Source organism: Zootoca vivipara, chromosome 2 (assembly GCF_963506605.1).
Source record: "Zootoca vivipara chromosome 2, rZooViv1.1, whole genome shotgun sequence".
In the NCBI taxonomy this organism is placed as follows: domain Eukaryota; kingdom Metazoa; phylum Chordata; class Lepidosauria; order Squamata; family Lacertidae; genus Zootoca; species Zootoca vivipara.
In genome coordinates this window covers 20,481,530-20,503,255 of record NC_083277.1, presented here as the reverse complement: position 1 = coordinate 20,503,255, position 21,726 = coordinate 20,481,530, and the positions used below count along the sequence as shown (strand labels likewise).

Sequence of the window (21,726 nt, the reverse complement as noted above, 5' to 3'; positions counted from 1 at the left end):
CCTTGCCGACAAAGGTCCGTATAGTTAAAGCTATGGTTTTCTCAGTAATGATGAATGAAAGTGAGAGCTGGACCATAAAGAAGGCTGATCGCAGAAGAATTGATGCTTTTGAATTATGGTGCTGGAGGAGACTCTTGAAATTCCCATGGACTGCAAGAAGATCAAACCTATCCATTCTGAAGGAAATCAGCCCTGAGTGCTCACTGGAAGGACAGATCGTGAAGCTAAGGCTCCAATATTTTGGCCACCTCATGAGAAGAGAAGAATCCTTGGAAAAGACCCTGATGCTGGGAGATTGAGGGCACAAGGAGAAGGGGACGACAGAGGACGAGATGGTTGGACAGTGTTCTCGAAGCTACAACATGAGTCTGTCCAAACTGTGGGAGGCAGTGGAAGACAGGAGTGCCTGGCGTGCTCTGGTCCATGGAGTCATGAAGAGTCGGACACGACTAAATGACTAAACAAGCAGCTCCTATAATGTAAGTAATGGGCCCTGTCTGCTAGCCCGCTCCCTAAAATATCACTGGTTTGCTCATTTCTATACAGTATATAGGGTGCCTACATTCTGCATGCGCAAATGGCTTTAGATACCCATTAGGTCCATAAATTACTATATAGCATACATTCAACACAATAAACAGCAATGATTTGTTGTTGACAAAGGACAGCTGGACATATAAAGGGCCCCATTAATACCTTCAGGGCCTCATCAAACCCAAATCCAGCCCTGCCAGAAATGCAGAGCACTACGATTGATCCATGTAAGAACGAAAGACAAGATTTGCTTCTTCTTTCTTATAAAAAGTTTATTTAATCCCGGAAAGGGGCTTTGTAGCTGACGGGAGCCCACAATGGGCGAGGCACTGTGTTATGTGGTTGCACAAATGTGCACGGGAGGCAGTTAACAAAATTCACACGCGCACACACAAAAATCCAGAGATACGGAAATGAAACCCTGAACTGGCATATAAACAATTCTTCAGCAACATTGCCCGGAGGTAGCAGGCTCAGAAAGTGATGCTGGCATTTTCCCAGGCTGGAATCTGACAGCTCCCATCTCCCTTGGCTAGCACTCTGCTTGTGTCAGTATGCCTTAAGAGAGGCAGTATTAGAAACCATTGCAAGGCTGCTCAACTCACCAGGGGTCTCACGCTGGTGTGGGTGCAGAGATCTACACAGGCACTTGCTGGCTTGCCCCCGTGGGATATATGCTTTAGTATGGCAAAGGAAGCATCGTCCTTAGTGGGTGTGTGAGGGGGGAATAGTCTCGTTGCCACACTGAGCCCTGGAAACACTTGCAAAAGGCTTCTTCACTTCTCCCCAAAGGTCTTGGAGGTTCAGGAAAGAGGGTTGAGCTCTGGCTCTCCTTTCCAATGCAAGAGCTGGGAAAAGGAAGCTATCTTGAACACAGCGTGGCGTCATGCAAGACCTGTGTCCCTTTCGTACTGCAGAGGGGCATGTTTGTGACCAGCACGCAATAGGTTGGCTTCTTAAGGCTGGCCGTGATTTGTGGATGCCTGGCTAATGAAGAAGAGTTTGGATTTGATATCCCGCTTTATCACTACCTGAAGGAGTCTCAAAGCGGCTAACAATTTCCTTTCCCTTCCTCCCCCAAAACAAACACTCTGTGAGGCGAGTGGGGCTGAGAGACTTCAGAGAAGTGTGACTAGCCCAAGGTCACCCAGCAGCTGCATGTGGAGGAGCGGAGACGAGAACCCGGTTCCCCAGATTACTAGTCTACCGCTCTTAACCACTACACCACACTGGCTCTCCTCTCTAATGAGGACATAACTGGATGAACATCCAAGACCACTACACATTGTGTGTTAAAAGCACAACCATAGCTCCCCTTCCCCCCCAAAGAATTATGGGAGCAGCAGTTTAAGGGGCGCTGAGAGTTGTTAAGAAACCAATAGTCCCTTCAACGAGATTAAATCCCTCTTCACAGGAAACTCTGGGAACTGTAGCGGAATTGGGGGTGGTCCCCTAACAACTTTCAGCACCCTTAACCTGTAGCTCACAGGATTCTCTTGAAAAAGCCATGAATGTTTAAAAGCGTATCACGGTGTCTGAAATGTACAGTGAATGTGGCCTAAAGTCAATTTGCCACTGTCAGACTTAATGGCCCCTAGCGCCAATATCTGCCTCTCCTCCTGTGATTTGACATAAATAAAATTCTACAGGGATTGGAGACTTGGGCTAAGAGAAGGGCATTGTTCCGCCACTCAGGCTTGAATCTGCCAGAGGCTGGGCCCCACTATAGCTATCCTTAAAAATACATATCCCAGACTCTCTCTGGGGCCAATGCAAGGAGCTGGCGAAGGCCCTGCCAGCACTCTTTTGATGAACCACCTCCCATTAAAAAGACAAGGAGGCATGGGGCCTAATCATTTCAGGTGCCCCAAGGGAAACATACCTCCAAGATTCAGAGTCAATGGTATGGGATCCTATTCTTCTCTCAGATTCTAAGAATCTGTCAGTGGTTGGCTGGCTGGCAGGTCGAAAATATCTAGCGCCAGTGCTTTCCGAAGTTCCAAAATCTTCCTTCGATTTGCCTTTCAAGTTAGAAGCGGCAAACACAACTCCAGGTCCTCATTTGTACGGGACAGTCCTGGCACCAGGGGTTTTGATCAACTCCGACAAAGAAACCCAGCAACTCATGGATTTATTATTTTTCTCGTTTTCACTTATTGATGAGGTTAAGTGGGGCCTGCTTTCCCCCTGCCACCCCTTTAACTTCCCCCAAGTGAAAGGAAGAGGGGGTAAAACACACACACACATATATATTCACACACCCCACCAAGTCAAGGCACTAGAGGAAACTGGATTCAGACTTGGAATGGCTGGACAGGAATGGAAGCATGGGGGCTGTTCACAATAACCATGTCACTTTCCCGGCTGGGCCGGAGAAAACGTTTCTACGCCCAAAAAAACCACAGCAGGTAGATGATGGCCTAGAAAAAAAAAAAACAGGAGGAAGGAAGGAAGGACCCGGGGCTCCCCACCAAAGGAACGTCATGCCAAATAAATAAGAAGCTGACCACCAGAAGAAACAACCCCCGGCACCCGCGTCACATCAAAACGCCGATCCAGTCCTGGTGCCTGAAGGTCGGTCCAGGGGTCCACCAAACTCCCAATACTGACAAAGGCGTAACAAGAGGATGCCGGCACGGGCAGCTTTAAACACTGTTCACTCGCCGCCAGTCTTCTGCAGCCCCCGCTGGTGAACGGGGACAGTCCTTGTGTAAACAGAGCAGTGCTCATTGGTCTCTTTTGTCTTGGGGGGGTCAGGGGCTGCACGTCAGACCCCCTGTCCAGTTGGGGTGGGCAGCGTCTCTGCCACAGACCTGGGATTTCACAAGTCACCCCCCTCCCCACGGGCAGGAACTCAGCTAACAGCAGGAATAACAAGGCAACGAGTACGTCAGCCCGTCGTCGCAGGAGAAACCGAGCTACGTCCATCCCCTTCTGCGATGGCCCGCCCCAGTGCTGCTGTCCAGAGGCTACCAGAGTCACAGGCTCGTGCCAGCTTTGGGGACTGTGGGCTGCTGGGCTTTGCGTCCACCTTGTTCCGAGAAGGCAAGGAGCCAAGGATGGGCCAAGATCTGCTCCAGGGAAGGCCGGTTCTCCGGGGAAAGCGAGAGGCACCACTCAATCAGGTGACGGCAGTCTGTCAAAGTAGGAAAGAACCATTGTTATTACCCCGCCCAATAGGAACACACAGGAAGTTGCACAAGAGTCAAGGAAAGCTAAACTCTTCCTACACCAGAGGTTCCTAACCTGTTTCCACCACCACCACCACAGAGCACTTGAAAACTTCTGAGGGTCTTGGCACACCATTTGATGATTTTTCTGCCTGCTGTAGTAGTTGTGATGTGGTTGTGTTTTTATTGCTTTTTTTCATTTCTTAGATATTGTAGTACCGTATCAGAAGAGCATCAAACACAATGTAAGAAACAAAAGCAGCAATATTTACTTTGAAAAAATATGAAAATCGAATGTGGTCGCACTGCAAATCACCTGAATGAAGCTCGCGGACCACAGTTTCTGAACCCATGGGCCAGTGTTCGAAATTAGCCAGGCGCATTTTGCACCTGGCTATTGGCCACTTGCAACCAAGTGAAGATGCCCGGGCACCAGGATGGCGCCTGACATCTCCACCATCTGGAGGTGCAAGCCTGGGGAATCACTGGATCTTGACTGTTTCCGCACACTAATAACACATCCTGCAGAATTCTATCAGTTATATTTTATCGGCACAATTGGAATGAATTTCAGGAACCAAAATGCTTTCCTTGTGCAGCCCGAGCAGGGGTAGCGAACGACGTTATAGCTAATTTTTGTAGCTCGTCTTTACTTAACCCATCCCACTGCCCTCCTCACACAGTTGTGAAGAATATTCTGACGTTATGAATGGTCCGTGTCACCATTAAGAAAAAGAGGTAGGAACAGGCCAATATATATGTGGACTGTCCCTGGATCAAGTTACTTTTCTTGTTTAACGTTCTCAGAGTTCTTAACCTATAGCTCAAGATTGTCATCTGAAATAGCCAGATGTTTAACTGATGAACAATCACAGTCACTCCCATCCTTTGAAATGCAAGACTTTAGAGCCATCTTGCCCCAAAATGGCAACCAGACATTCTGTTTTGGTGACTGTTATCCTTGGTTTAAGGAGCCATTTAGTGCGTAGCTTACATATCTGAGTTTCTAACACTGCCCGTGGCCTAACTCTGGCTGCAAGCAGCTTTCCAGAACTTCAGAAAGGATCCTTTCCCATAAAACCCTACCTGGAGATGCTGGGGATTGATCCTGGGGCCTTCTGTGCGCAAAGCAGATGCTCTCCCAGTGAGCTACAGCCCTTCCTCATATCATCGAATAAAAGAATTGCAGGGTTGGAATGGCCCACGAGGATCATCTAAGTCAGGCACCCCCAAACTTCGGCCCTCCAGATGTTCTGGACTACAATTCCCATCATCTCTGACCACTGGTCCTGTTAGCTAGGGATCATGGGAGTTGTAGGCAAAAACATCTGGAGGGCCGCAGTTTGGGAATACCTGATCTAAGTCCAATGTTCCCCATACTTGGGTCTCCAGCAGTTTTGGACTACAATTCCTATCATCCCTGACCATTGGGTCGTGCTAGCTAGGGATGATGGGAGTTGTAGTCCAAAAACAGCTTGGGAAACACTGATCTAGTCCAACCCCTGCAATGCAGGAATCTTTTGCCCAACGTGGGGCTCGAACCCATGACCCTGAGATTAACAGCCCCATGATCTGCCTACTTGAGTTATGTTATCCCTGTCTTGCAAAGCACTTCGTGCCTTGCACCTCATTAAGAACTTATCCCAAAATGCCCTACAATTAGTCCTATTTTAAGAGATAAGGAGTTGGAAGATTTTAACTTACCCCAAGGGTATTCAGGACATTATTTACAGTAGAGCACAGCCTATTCAATTCAACAATGCTCATTTCAACTGAACCAAGCAGGAAGTGCTATGCAGATGGAGCAGACTTCAATCAGCTTTTACGAGGTAGGCCAATCCGCCCCCGAGGGCAGTATCCTGTCACATGAGCCTACCAACGCTCCATGGTCCAAACCACTGTGGCACTCCAGGGCTCAGTGACAAATTAAGTACAAAGGAGTTGCCAAATTCAAGAAGCATACATTAAGAATTCTTAAGGAACCTAGCGGTGAAATTGCTGGCCTAACAAAAATAAGCATCTTGACTGGGGAAAAAAAAGAAAGAAAGAAAAACAAAACTTGTCCTAAAGATCAGGGGTCAGCAAACTTTTTCAGGAGGGGGCCGGTCCACTGTCCCTCAGACCTTGTGGGGGGCTGGACCCACCCTCTCCCGAAAGGACACCCCTTTTCCCAAAAGGACCACGCCGCCGCCTTGTGTTCGTCATCGTCCTCTGCCTCAGCCGGGGGTCCACAAGGCCTAGAGCCCAGGCTGCTGGCCTGGGTGGTGGAGGCAGCCTCCCCGCTGCTGCCGCTTCCTCCCACTCAGCTCTTGGCCATACGCGGCCGTCTCAGTGGGAAGGAAGGGGCGTCGCCCAGAGGCGTCCGCAGCTTTGGATTGGATGCAGGAGCTTCCTGAAGCCAATCCGAAGCCATGCCAGCATCACAGAAGTCAGCCGCCGTGCCAGCTTAGCGCGGGGACTGACCGAGCGGGCGGCAGGGTCCACGGGCCGGATTTATGAGCCCGGTGGACCGCATCCAGCCCCCGGGTCGTAGCTCGCCGACCCCTACTAAAGATAGTCCACAGAATGCCAAAGTTAATTAGCCGAACATCTATCTCAAGGTAAACTGAGATACAGCCTCTTCTTGCACCCTTGCAAATATCCACTGGCCTGGGTCTAGGGTAGTGTCCGTACCTGAGGATACCCTGCAGGGGTAGTGGAGTTTCCCAAGGAGGATATCTTCATCGCGCTCGAAAGGGATGTCCCCGCACACCATGTCATAGAGCAGCACTCCCAAAGACCAGACAGTGGCAGACACGCCGTGGTACTGGTGGTATTTTATCCATTCAGGAGGGCTGTATACCCGGGTGCCTGTAAGAATGGAAAGGAGCCGGTGAAAACATACCTGGAGAGGTGCAAAAGGAAGCAGAAACAGAGCTACCAAATCCCTCCCAGGTTGCCCCTTCCTCAGCCATGTTGAGCATGACTACCACCATTGCCTAAATTCCAAGAACCAGATAGGAAATTCTTGTGTTATTTATTAAATATATATCCCACAATTTCTTCCCGAAGAAGCCCATATAAAAGACTTCCACGATGAATTGGCACTGGCACAATGCTGCTCCAGCCTCGGTTTCCCCCATCTGTAAAATGGGGTGTTTTCTCCGCAGTCTTATTTACTTAAAAGCAACGTAAAAAGCAAGACACAAGCAGAATGAGAGATGGGAAGGGAGGGCTTTTCGAGGGGATAAGTGAAATTGCGGGTCGTGTCTCAGAATAAAAACCCACCGAAATTGACAGACAGGTACTAATTTATTTCAGCAGATCCACTCTGCGTTGGAAACACCCTCAAGATGATAAATGATCCTCCATAAATAAATGAATGCCCCGAGAGAGAATTGGTTTGTGTGGAACAACATTCCATCATACGAACCTTTACCTGCATTTTGAGGTATTGCAACGTGAGATCATGTTTACAGGCCAGTGACATCTAGGCCAATGACCTTAGGGCACACACACAAGAGGACACCAATACAGATGAGGCAATCTGGAGCAACTGCGCATGCAAACAGACCAGCTAACAATTACCACTGACCAACTGGAATTCCTTCTCCGTGTAAACAGGGGACGGGGGAGAAGAGCGTAAACCAGGATGGCTACGATGAATTAAGGACTAACTCATCCAACATGACAGCAACAAGAGTGTACACCTTCAGGCCAAGAATTACGCTGCCACAAGACTTTATTTTGCAACCTGCGTTTCTCCAAATGATGTAACAATGGCATCTCTCAGCAAGAAAAAGGCCGGTCAAGCTAAGAACAGAGCAGATTGTTTAGGCCTTTAGCATACTTTACAAACGCTCAGAAGAGAACTCCCAGATCGACACTTTGCGCACAAACATGCACACCTGTTTGGTCAACTACAAAAGGCGCAACCCAAAGCCTCTGATTTTACATTGGCAATGGCACATAATGTGCTTTGCTATGTGGAAACCAGACGCGGGGAGACACTGAATTGCTCAAACCTCCAGATAACAACTTCCTGTGCCTCTCATAGGGAAACTGCAGCACATTCCTGCTACCCCTTTTCTCTCTCCCTTCTCTCTTTCTGACATCTCTTCATCTCACTCTCCTTCCCAGAAGGCTGCTAGGAGGAAGAGACAACCAGCTGTTGCCAGAGGTCTGAACTATGGTTCAGATTTAGGCCAAAGTCTGCAAAAAAATTGGCTGAGTGTGACTGCCCCGCCCCCAAACGATTCAAGTTCCTGGCTTGTTTCCTTCCTGGGTGCTTCTCTGCAAGCATGCAAGCAAACAAAGCCACCTTTTGCACCGGGACCACTGAGTCCCCAGCAGCTAAATAGAAAAAAATTCCTTCAGTAGCGCCTTAAAGACCAACTAAGTTTTTATTTTGGTATGAGCTTACGTGTGCATGCACACTTCTTCAGATACACTTGAAACAGAAGTGGCAGACCCTTATATATATATATATATACAGAGGGTGGTGGGGGTGGGTGGGAATGGGTGATGGGCTGATGGGAGTGGTAAACCTGTAGATGGCTGTTAACGACTGCTGATGACTGCAATTAGTCCTGGGGGGGGGGGAAGCAAGGGCTGAGGCGCTAAAGAAAGCTTGATCATGCATAATGAGATAAGAATCCGATGTCTTTATTCATCCCAAGTGGCTCCATGGTTTTAAGCTTGGTAATGAGTTCCAATTCAGCAACTGTCCCCTGCAGCTGTCAACCTGGTGCCCACGAGATGTTTTGAACCACAAGCCCAAAGGTTGGCAACAGCTTGCTTACACCGACCACAGTGGAGCTGCTGCCGACTCTTTCGGCCCTCCCTGGAGATGTCAGAAATTGAACCCGGGAACCTTTTGCAAGCAAAGCGTGCGCCCTGTCACCGAGTGGTGGTCTCTGGCATATTCTCTCTCTCTCTCTCTCTCTCTCTCTCTCTCTCACACACACACACTCACCATCAAAATCTGTATAGGGGGCATCCCGAAGCAACGCCCCCGAGCCAAAGTCTATGAGCTTTAGGTCTCCCTGCAGGAGGTCGACCAGAATGTTCTCGTCCTTGATGTCTCGGTGCAAAACACCGCAGAGGTGGCAGTGGCGCACCGCCTCCACCACTTGCCGGAAGTAGCTGGCGGCCAGGCTTTCGGGGAGCGGGCCCCTGTCGGTGATGACGTCAAACAGGTCCTGGGAGACGAGGGGGCGCTCCATCACAATGAAGTACGCGTCGGGCTGCTCAAACCAATCCAGGAGGCGGATGATGCCTCGGCAGCCCGGCGAAGACACCTTCTTCAGCAGCACGACTTCCAGCGGGACCAGGGTGCCATTCTGGAGAAGGAAGCAAGGAAGGAAAGAGAGAGAAAAAGAAAGGGAGACAGGCATGAGCGCAAACCTCTGGCACTGTAGCTCAATGAGTCAGGCAGCCTCAATGGGAAGAGAAATGGTGCAAAAGAGCAGCAACTCACCATGTGTTGAAATTGCAAGACTCTGTCTTTGGCAACATATTTGATGGCCACCTGCAAAAGGAAGGAGAATGCTGTTATGAGGCAAAGCCTACTGCAGAATTCCCAGCACTATTTTGGATCCACCTTCAGCACAATCCCCATTTCACCATGCATGGAGATAAGCATGGCTGTTGTGACCCGTCTCAGGTCAGGCTGCAAGCCTGGGGAAGCGCCCAAGATGCTGGGCAGCTGCTAGGGGTTTGCCCCCCCCCCCGCCTGCCTTGGGCTCCTTCTGATTCGTTTGTTTCTTTATTTCCAACTCGGTGTTCCAAGCAGCGTTGGGCAGCCAAGCCCAGTTGCCATTTCCCAACGATACCCCAGAGAGTAATGATTTATATGGCGGCCAGAGAGTAATGATTTATGCTGCCACCAGGGGGCGCTTTACTCAGGACCCCATTCAAACTTGAAGCCAGCCCTGCTGCAACCCAGGAGTGAGACCAGATCCAACAACCGTCTACTAGTGGACTTTTTGCACAAAGGAAAGGCATCTTCCGCAAGCTATACAAGGATTCCAACCCATGGCAGGTTGCTGAAGCTTCAAGATTATAAACAAGCAAGTTTATCAAAAAGGCCTACTTGGTACTTGTCTACTGCAGAGTTTCTCACAAATATTTTAATGGCATGCAAACCAGAATTTCAACAAACTGAAATGTCTAAATTGAACAATGTGGAATTTCCTTATGGAGTTGTTACATTTCTTTACCAAGCCTTACCAAAGGCTCTACCGAGAGAGCATTAATTATTCTTCAATTTCAGCACAAGTCATCTTAGGCTTGAGATTGCTCTAACAGAAATATCCCTTATCACGTAAGATTTTGAAGGAAAGGGTGTACCACATTACTTGTTTCAATGCTCTATATTAGAAAGAAGTAAGGTCTTAACATTTAATTGCTGGAAAAGTATACTGCCCCTCCCTACCCCCACCCCTCAGCAACATAGAACTATTTGTTGGAAATAGTAGCTTTTCTATTTTTCAACAACACCTGAATTTACTTGATCAAGAGCTCTTAAAAGTGTAGATCCATGTTTCCCAGACCCGGGTGTCCAGCTGCTTTCGGACTACAACTTCCATCATCCCTAGCTAACAGGACCAATAGTTCGGGTTGATGGGAATTGTAGTCCAAATTTGGGAAACACTGGTGTAGTAGCCATTCTGTCCCTTTGGGAATAAGAATACCTTTAAAACCCCACAATGGACCTACACTCTTTCTTCTAAAGAGAAAACCACAATTTCTCTTCTCAGGGCTTATTTTATTCGTGCTTCAAAATAGCATACTGCCCCTTGACTCTGCACCCCCCCCCAAAGTTCTTGAAAAAAATACAGAACCAGGGAATTTCCACCCCTTCCCAACCCCTCCCTTCAGTACACTCCCTTCAGTTGCCCACGGACAGCCATGACTTCACCTGCAAGTCACACACAACCAATGCAACATTTTGTAACTCAAGCACAGCCAATAGCAGATAAACAGGTGTGCATCATTATTTGCTGCAGCTGTATATTATTAAACTATTACCGCTGCATTAATTTCCAAGATCGGAACTCAGCATAGCCCTGCGTGGCTATTGCACATATATTAAACAGCAGTGATGCTTTCCTCGTCACAGGATGAGTGTTGCTTGAGCGCTCTCCCCCCCCCCTTAATAATTATTACCAGGAAACCAGATTGATGAGCCACTGTGTGCTCCAAGCGCCTGAAGTGGAGCCAAAGGCTCAGGAGTTCAGGCGCATCACTCATCGAGGACAGTAACGCACCCTTCTGAGAAACAGAACAGGTTGGAGAAAGGGAAACCGAGCCGATAACCTGGGATTCAAAGCAGCCAGCGCGCATGGTGCAGCCCCGAATTGAGCAAGAGTCACGCCTCTCTTTCCCCTTTTGTTCGTTGCTGGCTTCTCTTTCTCTCTCTCTCTCTCGCGGATCATTAATTCCACCCCAGCCCTCAGAATAGCACAAGTATACAATTTATTTCCATCTCTCCTAAAAGCCGCCGGGTCGGCTCCTCGTGCTACATTTGGCCATTTCAGTAGCGCGTGCTGCATGTGTAAGATATACGTATTATACATTTACGTGTTTGTGTGCGTTTGTGTGTGTAGCTAGACACACAAACACACAAGTAATGTACATCTACACATGCACGCGCGACTGATATATACTGTATACGGTATATAGAGAAAAGACGCCGATCGGTCACTCACCGGGAGAGAATCGCTGAGCCGGGTCCCCGCGTAGACGGTGCCGAAACCGCCGCTCCCAATCAACGCTCCCAAGCGGTAGCGCGTCTCCAAGGTCGCCTTCCCTGGGGTGGGGGGGGGGAGGAGAGAAAAGGAAAGAAGCGCATCAGCGTGGCGAGTTCTGCCGGGACCCGCCCAGCCAGCCAGACACCCAGACTTTCACCCACACCGGCTGCGGTTTGCTTGCAAACAACAACGAAAACCACCAAGCTCGCTCGCTCCATTCACAAAAACCGCCGCACGTGCTCCTTGTTGTTGCTGCTGCGTACCCGCGGAGCGAGGCGCCTCTTCGGCGGCATCGGCGGTCGGCGGCCCTTCGGGACCCTGGTGGCAAATAGGGCCTTGAGCCAAGAGCATGGCCTGATAAGTCGGGTCCTCTCCGGCCAAATATTGCCTCGCGTGTGTTTGTGTGTATGTGTGTGGCCGCTTGGCGCTCCTCCCCCCCACCGCGTGCGCCTTTGAATTCCTTCGCTTTTACGAACGTTCCAACTCCACGCCGACCCTAGCCAATGGCGGGGCGAGCTGGAGAAAGCCGCGAAAAAGCCGAGCCAATCAGAAGAGGCGTGTGTGGGGTAAAAGGAGGAGGACTTTTCGGCCGCCGACAGGGCGAGGCTTGAAACCGGCAGGGGTTGAAACAGTCGAGGGGAGAAGCGCGCACGGCAATAAAAACGTGGCGGGGTGCGCAGCAGGCAGGAGTCCTTTAAACGAATTGGAAGGGCAACGGCAGCCAATCGAGGAGAGGCGCGCGAGGACCCTTTACGCTTCTCGCCGCCGCCGCCGCTTTTTTTTTTTTACCCACGTGCGATATAGTATTTTAAAGTTGGCGCTCGCAAAGTCCGCTTTTTGCAAATCCTCTGCATCAACGCGCTCCCCCGGGCCCCACCCCGCCTTCACCGGCAGAATTTTTGCAGCCTGAGGCCAGCTCTTGGAAAGCTTCGCCGGGAGCTCTCCTGTCCTGGACATTAAAAGCCATCGCTCGATCAGCCCTCTTTCGTCTTTCCGAAGTGTGGGCTGAGTTGCAACCATCAACGGCTGTGAAGTAGGAGGAAGAGGTGGGGGAAACTTTCCTCGCCCTCCGGCCCAGCCTCCACTGATTCACGGGCGAGCGGGGCACTCTGCTCGCCTTCCGCCTCTTTAATTAAATAGCAAGTGGCACAACTGCTCCCAGCGTCCCACCCACCCACTTAAAAAAAAAGCAGTCTTAAAATGCAGATTTGCTCTCCCCCCCCCACTTGATTTGCTTGACCAGAGACCCTGAGTGTCCAGCAGAAGGCATATTCTCCTGGCGCCCCCTTCATTGCCATGGTGGTACAAGTTTATTTATTATTCATTTATTAAATGTCTATACCGCTGTTCATTTGAGGATCACAAGACAGTTTACAATATAAAAACACAAATATAAATACCATAAAGGTAAAGGGGCCCCTGACCATCAGGTCCAGTCGTGTCCGACTCTGGGGTTGCGGTGCTCATATCGCTCTATAGGCCGAGGGAGCCGGCGTTTGTCCGCAGACAGCTTCCGGGTCATGTGGCCAGCATGACAAAGCTGCATCTGGCGAACCAGAGCAGTGCACGGAAACGCCGTTTACCTTCCCGCCGGAGCAGTCCCTATTTATCTACTTGCACTCTGATGTGCTTTCGAACTGCTAGGTGGGCAGGAGCTGGGCCCGAGCAACAGGAGCTCACCCCGTTGCAGGGATTTGAACCTTCTGATCAGCAAGCCCTAGACTCTGTGGTTTAACCCACAGCGCCACAAACAAAATCAATACCCCCCCCCAAAACACACACATAGTTTAAAAGACCATGGATTGATTAGTTAGTTAGCCCAAGGCCTGGTTATAGAGAGACGTTTTTGCCTGTAATGAAGGCATCCAGTGAGCATCCCAGGGGAGAGCATTCCACAAGTGGGGAGCCACCACAAAAAAGGCCCAGTCTCGTGTTGGCTCCCCCCAGGCCTCGCATGAAGAAGAGCCTCAAATGGTAAGCACAGGGTCAGTTCAAACCTCAAGGACCGGGAAAGGTGGCCCTAGAGGTATTGCAGCTCGTGGGACCTTTACTGTTCTGCACAGCTCTCCCTAATATGGAGCACAGCAGCGCTTTCTCAAGGTCTAGACCAGGCATCCCCAAACTGCGGCCCTCCAGATGTTTTTGCCTACAACTCCCATGATCCCTAATTAAGAGGACCAGTGGTCAGGGATGATGGGAATTGTAGTCCAAAACACCTGGAGGGCCGAAGTTTGGGGATGCCCAAAGCATTTCCTGCCACAAAGCCAGACCCAGCCGCTCAGCCATTCAGAACGTATGTCAACAAAGACGAAAACTGCTGTTTTGCAAACCCGCGGCACTAGCCAACGTACCCCCTTCTATGACACTGCTTTTTGCATTCTGGAAATGGAAGTGGAAATGCCCTGGCGTGTAACACTCTCTTGGCTGCCTAGGTCAAAAGTTAGCTAAAACATATCACCAGAGACCAGCCTCCAATGCTACCGGTATAATAAAGAAACCCAGGCTTTGTAGTTAGCTACGTATATCACTGCCACCACATCATCGTTTCAAAAGGCTGCATTTTACTAATATTATAGGATCGGCCTCAATGCATATCTGCCACCAGTGCATGGACTTGGGACTGATCAATCCGAGCACACGTTGCATATTCTCAGCCATAAATCCTTTCCTCTTTAAAGCAGGGCGTGAGCCAGCTACGGAAATGACTAACAACAACAATCCCATTGACTCAAAGTGAGGAGTACGTTGCAGCCGAGCAGATACCCCCAAATCAGTGTAAATCATCCAGCGACACACCAGGTGACCACATCACCTTTTCCATCGCAGCAGAGCAAGTTTCACTTTCCCGCAAAGGCGAGCTTCAAAATGATAAGCCAAGCCTTTTCCTATCTATCTAAGCTCCCTTGGAATGCCCGGAATGCCCCCAAGACAGGGAGCAATAGCCATAAACGCTTTGATACGGGACTGCCCACGTCACAGAGCACAACAGCAAGGCAGAGCCACGAGGCAGGGGCGATGTTTGCTCAGCCCCAAGAGAGGGCTAGTCTGTGGGTTTGGTGATGGGGCAAGAATTTGCAGTCGTTTCCTGCCTGCTGGACAGATAAACAGGCAAATTTGTTGTTTGTGTACCTTTGTGGGAGACAACACAAGCACAGCCACATGGGATAAAGCCGCGAGGCCAAAGTCCTGGCTGGGTCCTAAAGCATCATTCCAAAAATAAATCACTGGGAATGTCCCAGAGGGATGCAAAATACCATGTGTTTCTTCCTCAGGGGCAGGTAGTCATTGAGCAGAGGAGGAAAGGATCATGCCAACCTATTTCCCCCCTCCCCACCCCACTCTCAGTTAGGCTAAAGGTAGCTCAGATTTTCAGTCATCTCCCTGTGTCAATAAAACAAAGGAGAACCCCATTTACTATAGGTACAGGTGCTGGGGGTGTCACATAGGCCTGGCCCTACCATTAGGCAGAGTGAGGTAACTCCTTCAGGCAGCAGATAGTCTTGTGGGGACGAGTGTCCCCCTAAGCAAGCCTCAGGGAAGGTGGATGGTGTTGTCCTGGGACAGGTGCCGAGCTGCCAGTTTGACCAGCTTGTTGGGGGGCGGGAGGTGTGCTGTGTCCCTTGCCTCAGGCAGCAAAGTGTTTTGGGCCGGCCCCGTTGTTGCATGTGCAGCTGAGTGATGGAAAAGGCAGAGAGCTAAGAGAAAGGCCTCCTTTATATCTTGCCTCTGCTACGAACTCACTAATGCAGATAACATTACTGGCCTATCTTACAGGGTCGTCGTAACAATTAAGGAGGCAATTATGTGAAATACGTTGAAAGAGCAGCAAAGGAGAGAGGTCAATTATTTTTAAGGGCGACACTCTTTCTGGTCAGCAAAGTCTGCCGACCCAACCAGCAGACTGCTTATTCTTTTCTTTTTTTTAACAGCTGTTGTGACACCAAAGAGTCCACCCTGGGAGGGTTTCAAGGCCATGTGCAGAAAACAAGGCAAGATTCTTCTCTCCTCCTCCACCCACCATTCAACTCAGTGGACACCAATGGGTGTTTAATTTGCGTACACATTTAAATTGCGTACACCTTTCCCACATTTCCTGCAGAGCAGCTCAAGGCCACCTTGCATGGCTTTCTCCCTCGCCCCCATCTTGCCCTCTTAGCAACAACAGTCCTGTAAAAGGTAGGTTAGGCGGAGCAATGGTGACTGGCCCAGTGTCACCCAGTGAATGTCACGCCTAACTGGTTTTCCAGGGGTGGGGAACCTGTTGCCTTTTGGATGCTGTTCAACTCCTGCCAGTCCTAACCAGTATAGCCAAGGGTTTTGTGGATGGTGGGAGCTGCAAGTCCAACGGTGAGCAACAGGTCCCCAAAAAATAATAAAATGAAGCTTTTAAACGCAGTAGCAAAGGAACTCAGAAAACCAGCCGCCGCCTGCAGAGGTCAGCACTGAGCGGTAATGGAAATCTCCCGGAGCCGAGTTTCTCAAGAGCCGCGCGCCCGCTCCCACAAGCCAAGGAAATAACCGCTCCAACTTCTGCAAATGTACGACACATTGACGGAATCATAGAATCGTAGAGCTGGAAGGGGCCACCAGGGTCATCTAGCCCAACCCCCTGCAATGCAGGAATCTTTTAGCCCAAGATTGGGCTTCCATCGTTAATTCGCATTCTTAGCAAGCGGATCAAAGAAAAGGAGGGGAGGAGAAGTGGAGTTTCACGGCCCTGCGAGCGGCTTTAAGGCATTTGGCGGAGGGACGCGTCGCTCCTCACGGATCCCCAGCATTGACTAAAAGCAATCTGATCGCAGACTCGTGTCCACGATCCGGCCACCCACTGCAGCCTCGCTAGTGCCATCTGATCAGAGAGGGGATGTCACCTTCCATGGTGGGACTGCTATTCATTTGATCTCCCCAGGGGACTGTGGCTCATTCGGAGGAGCGCAAGGAGTTAGGGAGCCTCTCGTAGAAAAGTCTCAGCAAATTAAGTTTGCACAAGGCTGCGAGAATTAAACCAATAATGCAAAGCTTGCGGCGCAACTAAGAGGTGCCCCCTCCCCTTTTATTTTGATGGGCTCTCAGAAGTTTTGACACTGAGCAGCAGGAAGCCCGCTGCAAAGACGAGTCAGACCCCATTGCAAGAAAAGGGATCCGCTCTGACCCCGACTCTTATCAAGCCGCGGAGCAACTCACCCTGCGCCGGTTCGTCTTTGGGGAACGCCGCCGAGCTGAGCATGCTGCAGCGGTGCATGTTGGGAGGGTAAAGCACCTGCACCGAGGACATCGCGGCCCCAATTCGGGCAAAACGAGGGGAAAGTTGCGAAGAAGTTGTAGCAGAAGCGCAGCTCCGACGACACCGGAGCCGCAACCTGAATCCCCGGGGAAGCCTCTCGGGGTTGGAGACGGGCGGAGAGGCACGCCCACCGCGGCTAAGCCACGCCCTCCCGTCTGATACAGCCACGCCCCCTTTCCCCCTTCCCGAGCTCCGCCCTTCTGGGTGGGCTTGGCCAGGCTATTGGTCGCTCTGGCTTCGCTTCCATGCACTGTCAGGGGCATTTGCGCTGCTGGAAGCGGATTCTTCAAAAAGGAGCAGCAGTCTCCGCCAACGATCGCACGTGGAAACGGCGCAAAAGAATATCTAAGGCCGGGGTCGCCTGCCAGAGTGCGCCAAACACGAGTTAAAAATAAGACCCGTGTGGCATTTAAGAAACTTAAAACTTTATGATGGGTTAAGCCGACCCCAGTAGACTTCATTAGTTGCGTGAAATAAAATCCCGGAATAATCACTCCGGAGAGGCAGCGTGGTGTATTGGTTAGAGTGTCAGGCTAGGACCTGGAAGACCAGGGTTTGAATCCCTATTCGGACAAGAAGAGTATTGGGTGGACTTCGGCCAGTCTTGCTCTCTCAGCTTAACCACCTCATTAAAAATAAAATAAAAAATACTGTGAAAATAAGAAACCATGGCTGGTTTCTGCTGGCATTCAAGACTGGCCCATGGGAGAAGCAAGAACCTCTTGGAGTGTAATACTGTGACCCACTCCATCAGAGACTCAGGTTGTATATATATAAAAAGGTAAAGGGACCCATGTGTGTGCAAATATATCATAAAGACACCACCGTCTCCATTGTGCCACATGTCCAAAGGAAACACAAGCCCTGGGTTAGCCCCTGGATCCCTGGAATTTTGCACCTCTTGGGGATTGGGGTGGTGAGCAACAATATTTAACCAGTACTAGGACTCAGTTCTAATACAGTCATACCTTGGTTTAAGTACACTTCGGTTTGAGTACTTTCAGTTTAAGTACTCCGCGGACCCATCTGGAACGGATTAATCCACTTTCCATTACTTTCAGTGGGAAAGTTCACTTCAGGTTAAGTACGCTTCAGGTTAAGTACGGACTTCCAGAACGAACCAATTACACTCATACTTCAGGTTAAGTACGCTTCAGTTTAAGTACTCCGTGGACCGTCTGGAACGGATTAATCCACTTTCCATTACTTTCAATGGGAAAGTTCGCTTCAGGTTAAGTACGCTTCAGGTTAAGTACGCTTCAGGTTAAGTACGCTTCAGGTTAAGTACAAACGTCCGGAACCAATTGTGTACTTAAACCGAGGTACCACTGTACTGCAAGTATTGCCAATTAGCTGTGTCATCCTTAGGAAAATTAAAAGCATGCTTCTGTTCCACCTGGTCATTACAAGAAACCCATATCCAAGAACCACTACCTTCTTTTCCCTCCTTGCTCCCAATCCCTTTTCTTTTTGTGTTATCACTGACCTTGCTGGGGGCTAAAAATGCTAATAGCACTGAATCAGAGTGCAAAGCACATTGTTCACCTTATTGGGCTGCTTGCCCTCACACAGCAGGTTTGTGAAGTAGGAAAGGGAATGACATGGCTACCCGGCAGACAGAACTTATCGGTGGTGGCCCCATAGTTAAAGCCTGATCATCTACTAACTAGAGACATTGTAAATCTTTCCTATCATAACTGGATCCTGATGAGTAAGAATAAACTGTTCATTGTGCATTAGGCATTTTTATACAGTGGTACCTCGACTTACGAAGACGATCCATTCCACGGCCGTCTTCATAAGTCGAGGTTCTTGGTTGTCGAAGCATGCGTAGAACACGCGTGTCGGGGTGAAAAGACTTCCGGGGTTGTCGACTTTGGAAGTCGAAACCTTTGGAAGTCGAAGTGTTCGGATGTCGAGGTATGACTGTATTGATTATTTAACGACGACGACAACAAGAACATTTATTAATTGCTTCCCATGAGGCACCTCAAAGCAATTTACAATAAGACAGAAACACATGAAAAACTGCTGGCTATATAAAAACAGTGAAAACAATTGCATATCTAACATTATTCTATATTCTATGTTTTTATGTAATAATAATAATATTATTTATATTATTTATTTAAAAGCAACAATGAGTACATATAAAACAATTAAAACAACAACAATTACATATATAAAGTTCATTTTATTATATTGTTATAGGGGAATTATAGTTTATATAATTAGCTTTTCCAACATGAGCTTCCAAAGTGGACTGGACTACAAATCAAACACACACACACACACACACAGAGGACCACATTATAAATTGTACAGGCACCCCACAAGCCCTCATAATAGACGGTTAATACAATATGGTTAATCATTACGCCTTATGAAGCAGCTCCCTGATGTCATGCTGGCAGAGCAAAGCAGCAGCTAAAGGCCTGTTTACTGATATATAACCAGAGCTACTCACTATCACATGGCAACCGCGGAGGGCTCTCAGTGTGTCCAAGCTGCTGGGCCGGAGCAAACTGTCCATTCTCTTTCCTTGTGGCAGCGTGTGATGTTCTTCACTAGAACTCAGCTGCCCCTGGGCCAGCAATTGACTTTGGACAAAGCAAATTGCATTATTTCCCATGAGAATTTGCTTTCTCCGGGATCTTGCCTACTGCACTAACTGTAGTTAGATGCTCTAGAAAAGGCTGTAATATCCGTATGGTTACGCCTACCCCTCTTCTCCAAGTGGTGAGAAGTTCCAGGCTCTCAGCTCTTACCTGGGCTTGGTTTCCCACAGAAGGAGGTCGCTGGAGGCTTATTGGCATTTTGCTATATTTGCATCAATTTACAAATATACAGGTTGTACATAGATGGAGACACAGTTTATATGGCTTAGCGACAGTGATTAACTGGCTATGAGAAGGACTTATCCTGTCTTGGGAGAGGTGAATCTGTCAATTGTGTTTTCTCCCAGTTCCTAATTTTTTCTAACCTTATGTTAAGTGCCCCACATTCCCACCTCACTTTGTGATTTATATATTTACAGTCATACCTCGGTTTAAGTATGCCTCGGTTTGAGTACTCTTCAGTTTAAGTACTCCGCGGACCCGTCTGGAACGGATTAATCCACTTTCCATTACTTTCAATGGGAAATAAAAAATTCCTTCAGTAGCACCTTAAAGACCAACTAAGTTTATATTTTGGTATGAGCTTTCGTGTGCATGCACACTTCTTCAGATACACTAGAAACAGAAGTGTCAGACCCTATATATATACAGAGGGTGGTGGGGGTGGGTGGGAATGGGAGATGGGCTGATGGGAGTGGTAAACTTGTAGATGGATGTTAATGGCTGCTGATGGCTGCAATTAGTCCTGTGCTGAGGTGCTAAAGAAAGCTTGATCATGCATAATGAGATAAGAATCCGATGTCTCTATTCATCCCAGGTGCTTCCATGGTTTTAAGCTTGGTAATGATTTCCAATTCAGCAACTTCCCTTTCCAGTCTGTTCCTGAAATTTCTCTGTAATAAAACAGCTGCTTTGAGATCTTGTATAGAATGTCCTGGGAGATTGAAGTGTTCTCCTACTGGTTTTTCAGTCTTATGGTTCCTGATGTCAGATTTATGTCCATTTATCCTTTGGCGTAGGGTTTGGCCTGTTTGTCCAATATAGAGAGCTGAAGGGCACCGTTGGCATTTGATGGCATACACAATGTTAGAGGATGAGCAATTAAATAGTCCTGAGATGGTATGTTGGATGTTGTTGGGGCCAGTAATGATGTTGTCCGGGTGTATGTGGCAGCAAAGTTGGCATCTGGGTTTATTGCAGGCTCTGGTACCAGTGCCCATGTTAAGTCTGGTGGTTGTATTATTGTGGGTGAGGAGTTGTTTAAGATTGGGTGGCTGTCTGTCTGTTTCAATGGGAAAGTTCGCTTCAAGTTAAGTACGCTTCAGGTTAAGTATGGACTTCCAGAACCAATTACACTCATACCTCGGGTTAAGTATGCTTCAGGTTGAGTACTCCGCGGACCCGTCTGGAACAGATTAATCCACTTTCCATTACTTTCAATGGGAAAGTTCGCTTCAGGTTAAGTACAGACTTCCGGAACCAATTGTGTACTTAAACTGAGGTACCACTGTACTTAAAAGCCGCCATGTGTTTTAATGCAATTTTCTCCTGATATTCACATTTGTATGCTATTTTGATTAATATATACACATTTTTAGAAAACATTTTCCCCTAATATACTACATTTTTGTATGTTATACTCACTAACAAATGCCTTCTCATGTGTACTTTGCTATGTTATGTTGCGCTGTACACATTACACGCCTGGAGAAATTCATTGCAAATTTTGAAAGGCAGCCCTGTTTCAGTTCTCGTATGGTTTTGGGACTTGCAAATGAGCGAGGGTTCAGCTTTAATTGCAAACTGAATTGAATGTCCATCCCATCCCTAAATCCTGTGCTGCCCCCAACAAGCGTCTCCTAATGGTGGGGAAGAAATGGTGGCTCCTCACCTTGGGAGCCAACTCCTAGGGGCTTCGGCCCCAACAATAACCTATTTGAGGGGCATTCCCATTCAAATGGGGTGTGTGCACTGCATCATGTGATCGATGATGCGGGGCAGGACTCACCTGGGCCCCCACAATATTTTATTCAAGTTGGCACCCCAGCTCCCCATCCCCTGACCGATGTTAAAGAAGCAGCAGAGTGACTTGGAAGAGGTATTGCTCCACATATTTGGGTCCTAAGTCATTTAGGTTTTAAAGGCAAGCACCTTAAATTGGGCTCAGAAGCAGACAGGTAGCCCATGCAATTCTTTAAGGATTGGTGCAATATGATCTGCCCTGGCTGGTCCAGTTGGCATTGTGGCCACTCATTGAAGCTTCCGATTCGTCTTCCAAGGGCAGCCCCACGAATAACTCCTTCAAGTAATCCAAACTGGAGGTTACAAGAGAACTCTCTCAAAGCCTCTCTGTTTTCAAGTTCCACTATCAACCATGTTGATCTCTG

General features: G+C 48.7%; 1 protein-coding gene across 2 annotated transcripts; it reads right to left on the bottom strand.

The window, feature by feature from the left end:
• Window positions 1-237: 237 nt before the first annotated feature.
• On the bottom strand, window positions 238-16,826 carry LOC118080877 (serine/threonine-protein kinase pim-3). Of its 2 annotated transcripts, none has more exons than XM_035106849.2 (6): window positions 11,701-12,592; window positions 11,396-11,496; window positions 9,163-9,213; window positions 8,659-9,025; window positions 6,378-6,554; window positions 238-3,670 (listed from the first exon to the last, which is right to left on the bottom strand). In XM_035106849.2, exons 1-6 carry the CDS (start codon window positions 11,786-11,788, stop codon window positions 3,513-3,515), a joined length of 942 nt encoding a protein of 313 aa, XP_034962740.1. In that variant the 5' UTR covers window positions 11,789-12,592; the 3' UTR covers window positions 238-3,512. The 2 variants fall into 2 exon arrangements, with proteins under 2 accessions (XP_034962740.1, XP_060127251.1); XM_060271268.1 differs by lacking the exon at window positions 11,701-12,592 and adding an exon at window positions 16,622-16,826 and having other exon boundaries at window positions 240-3,670.
• Window positions 16,827-21,726: the final 4,900 nt, after the last annotated feature.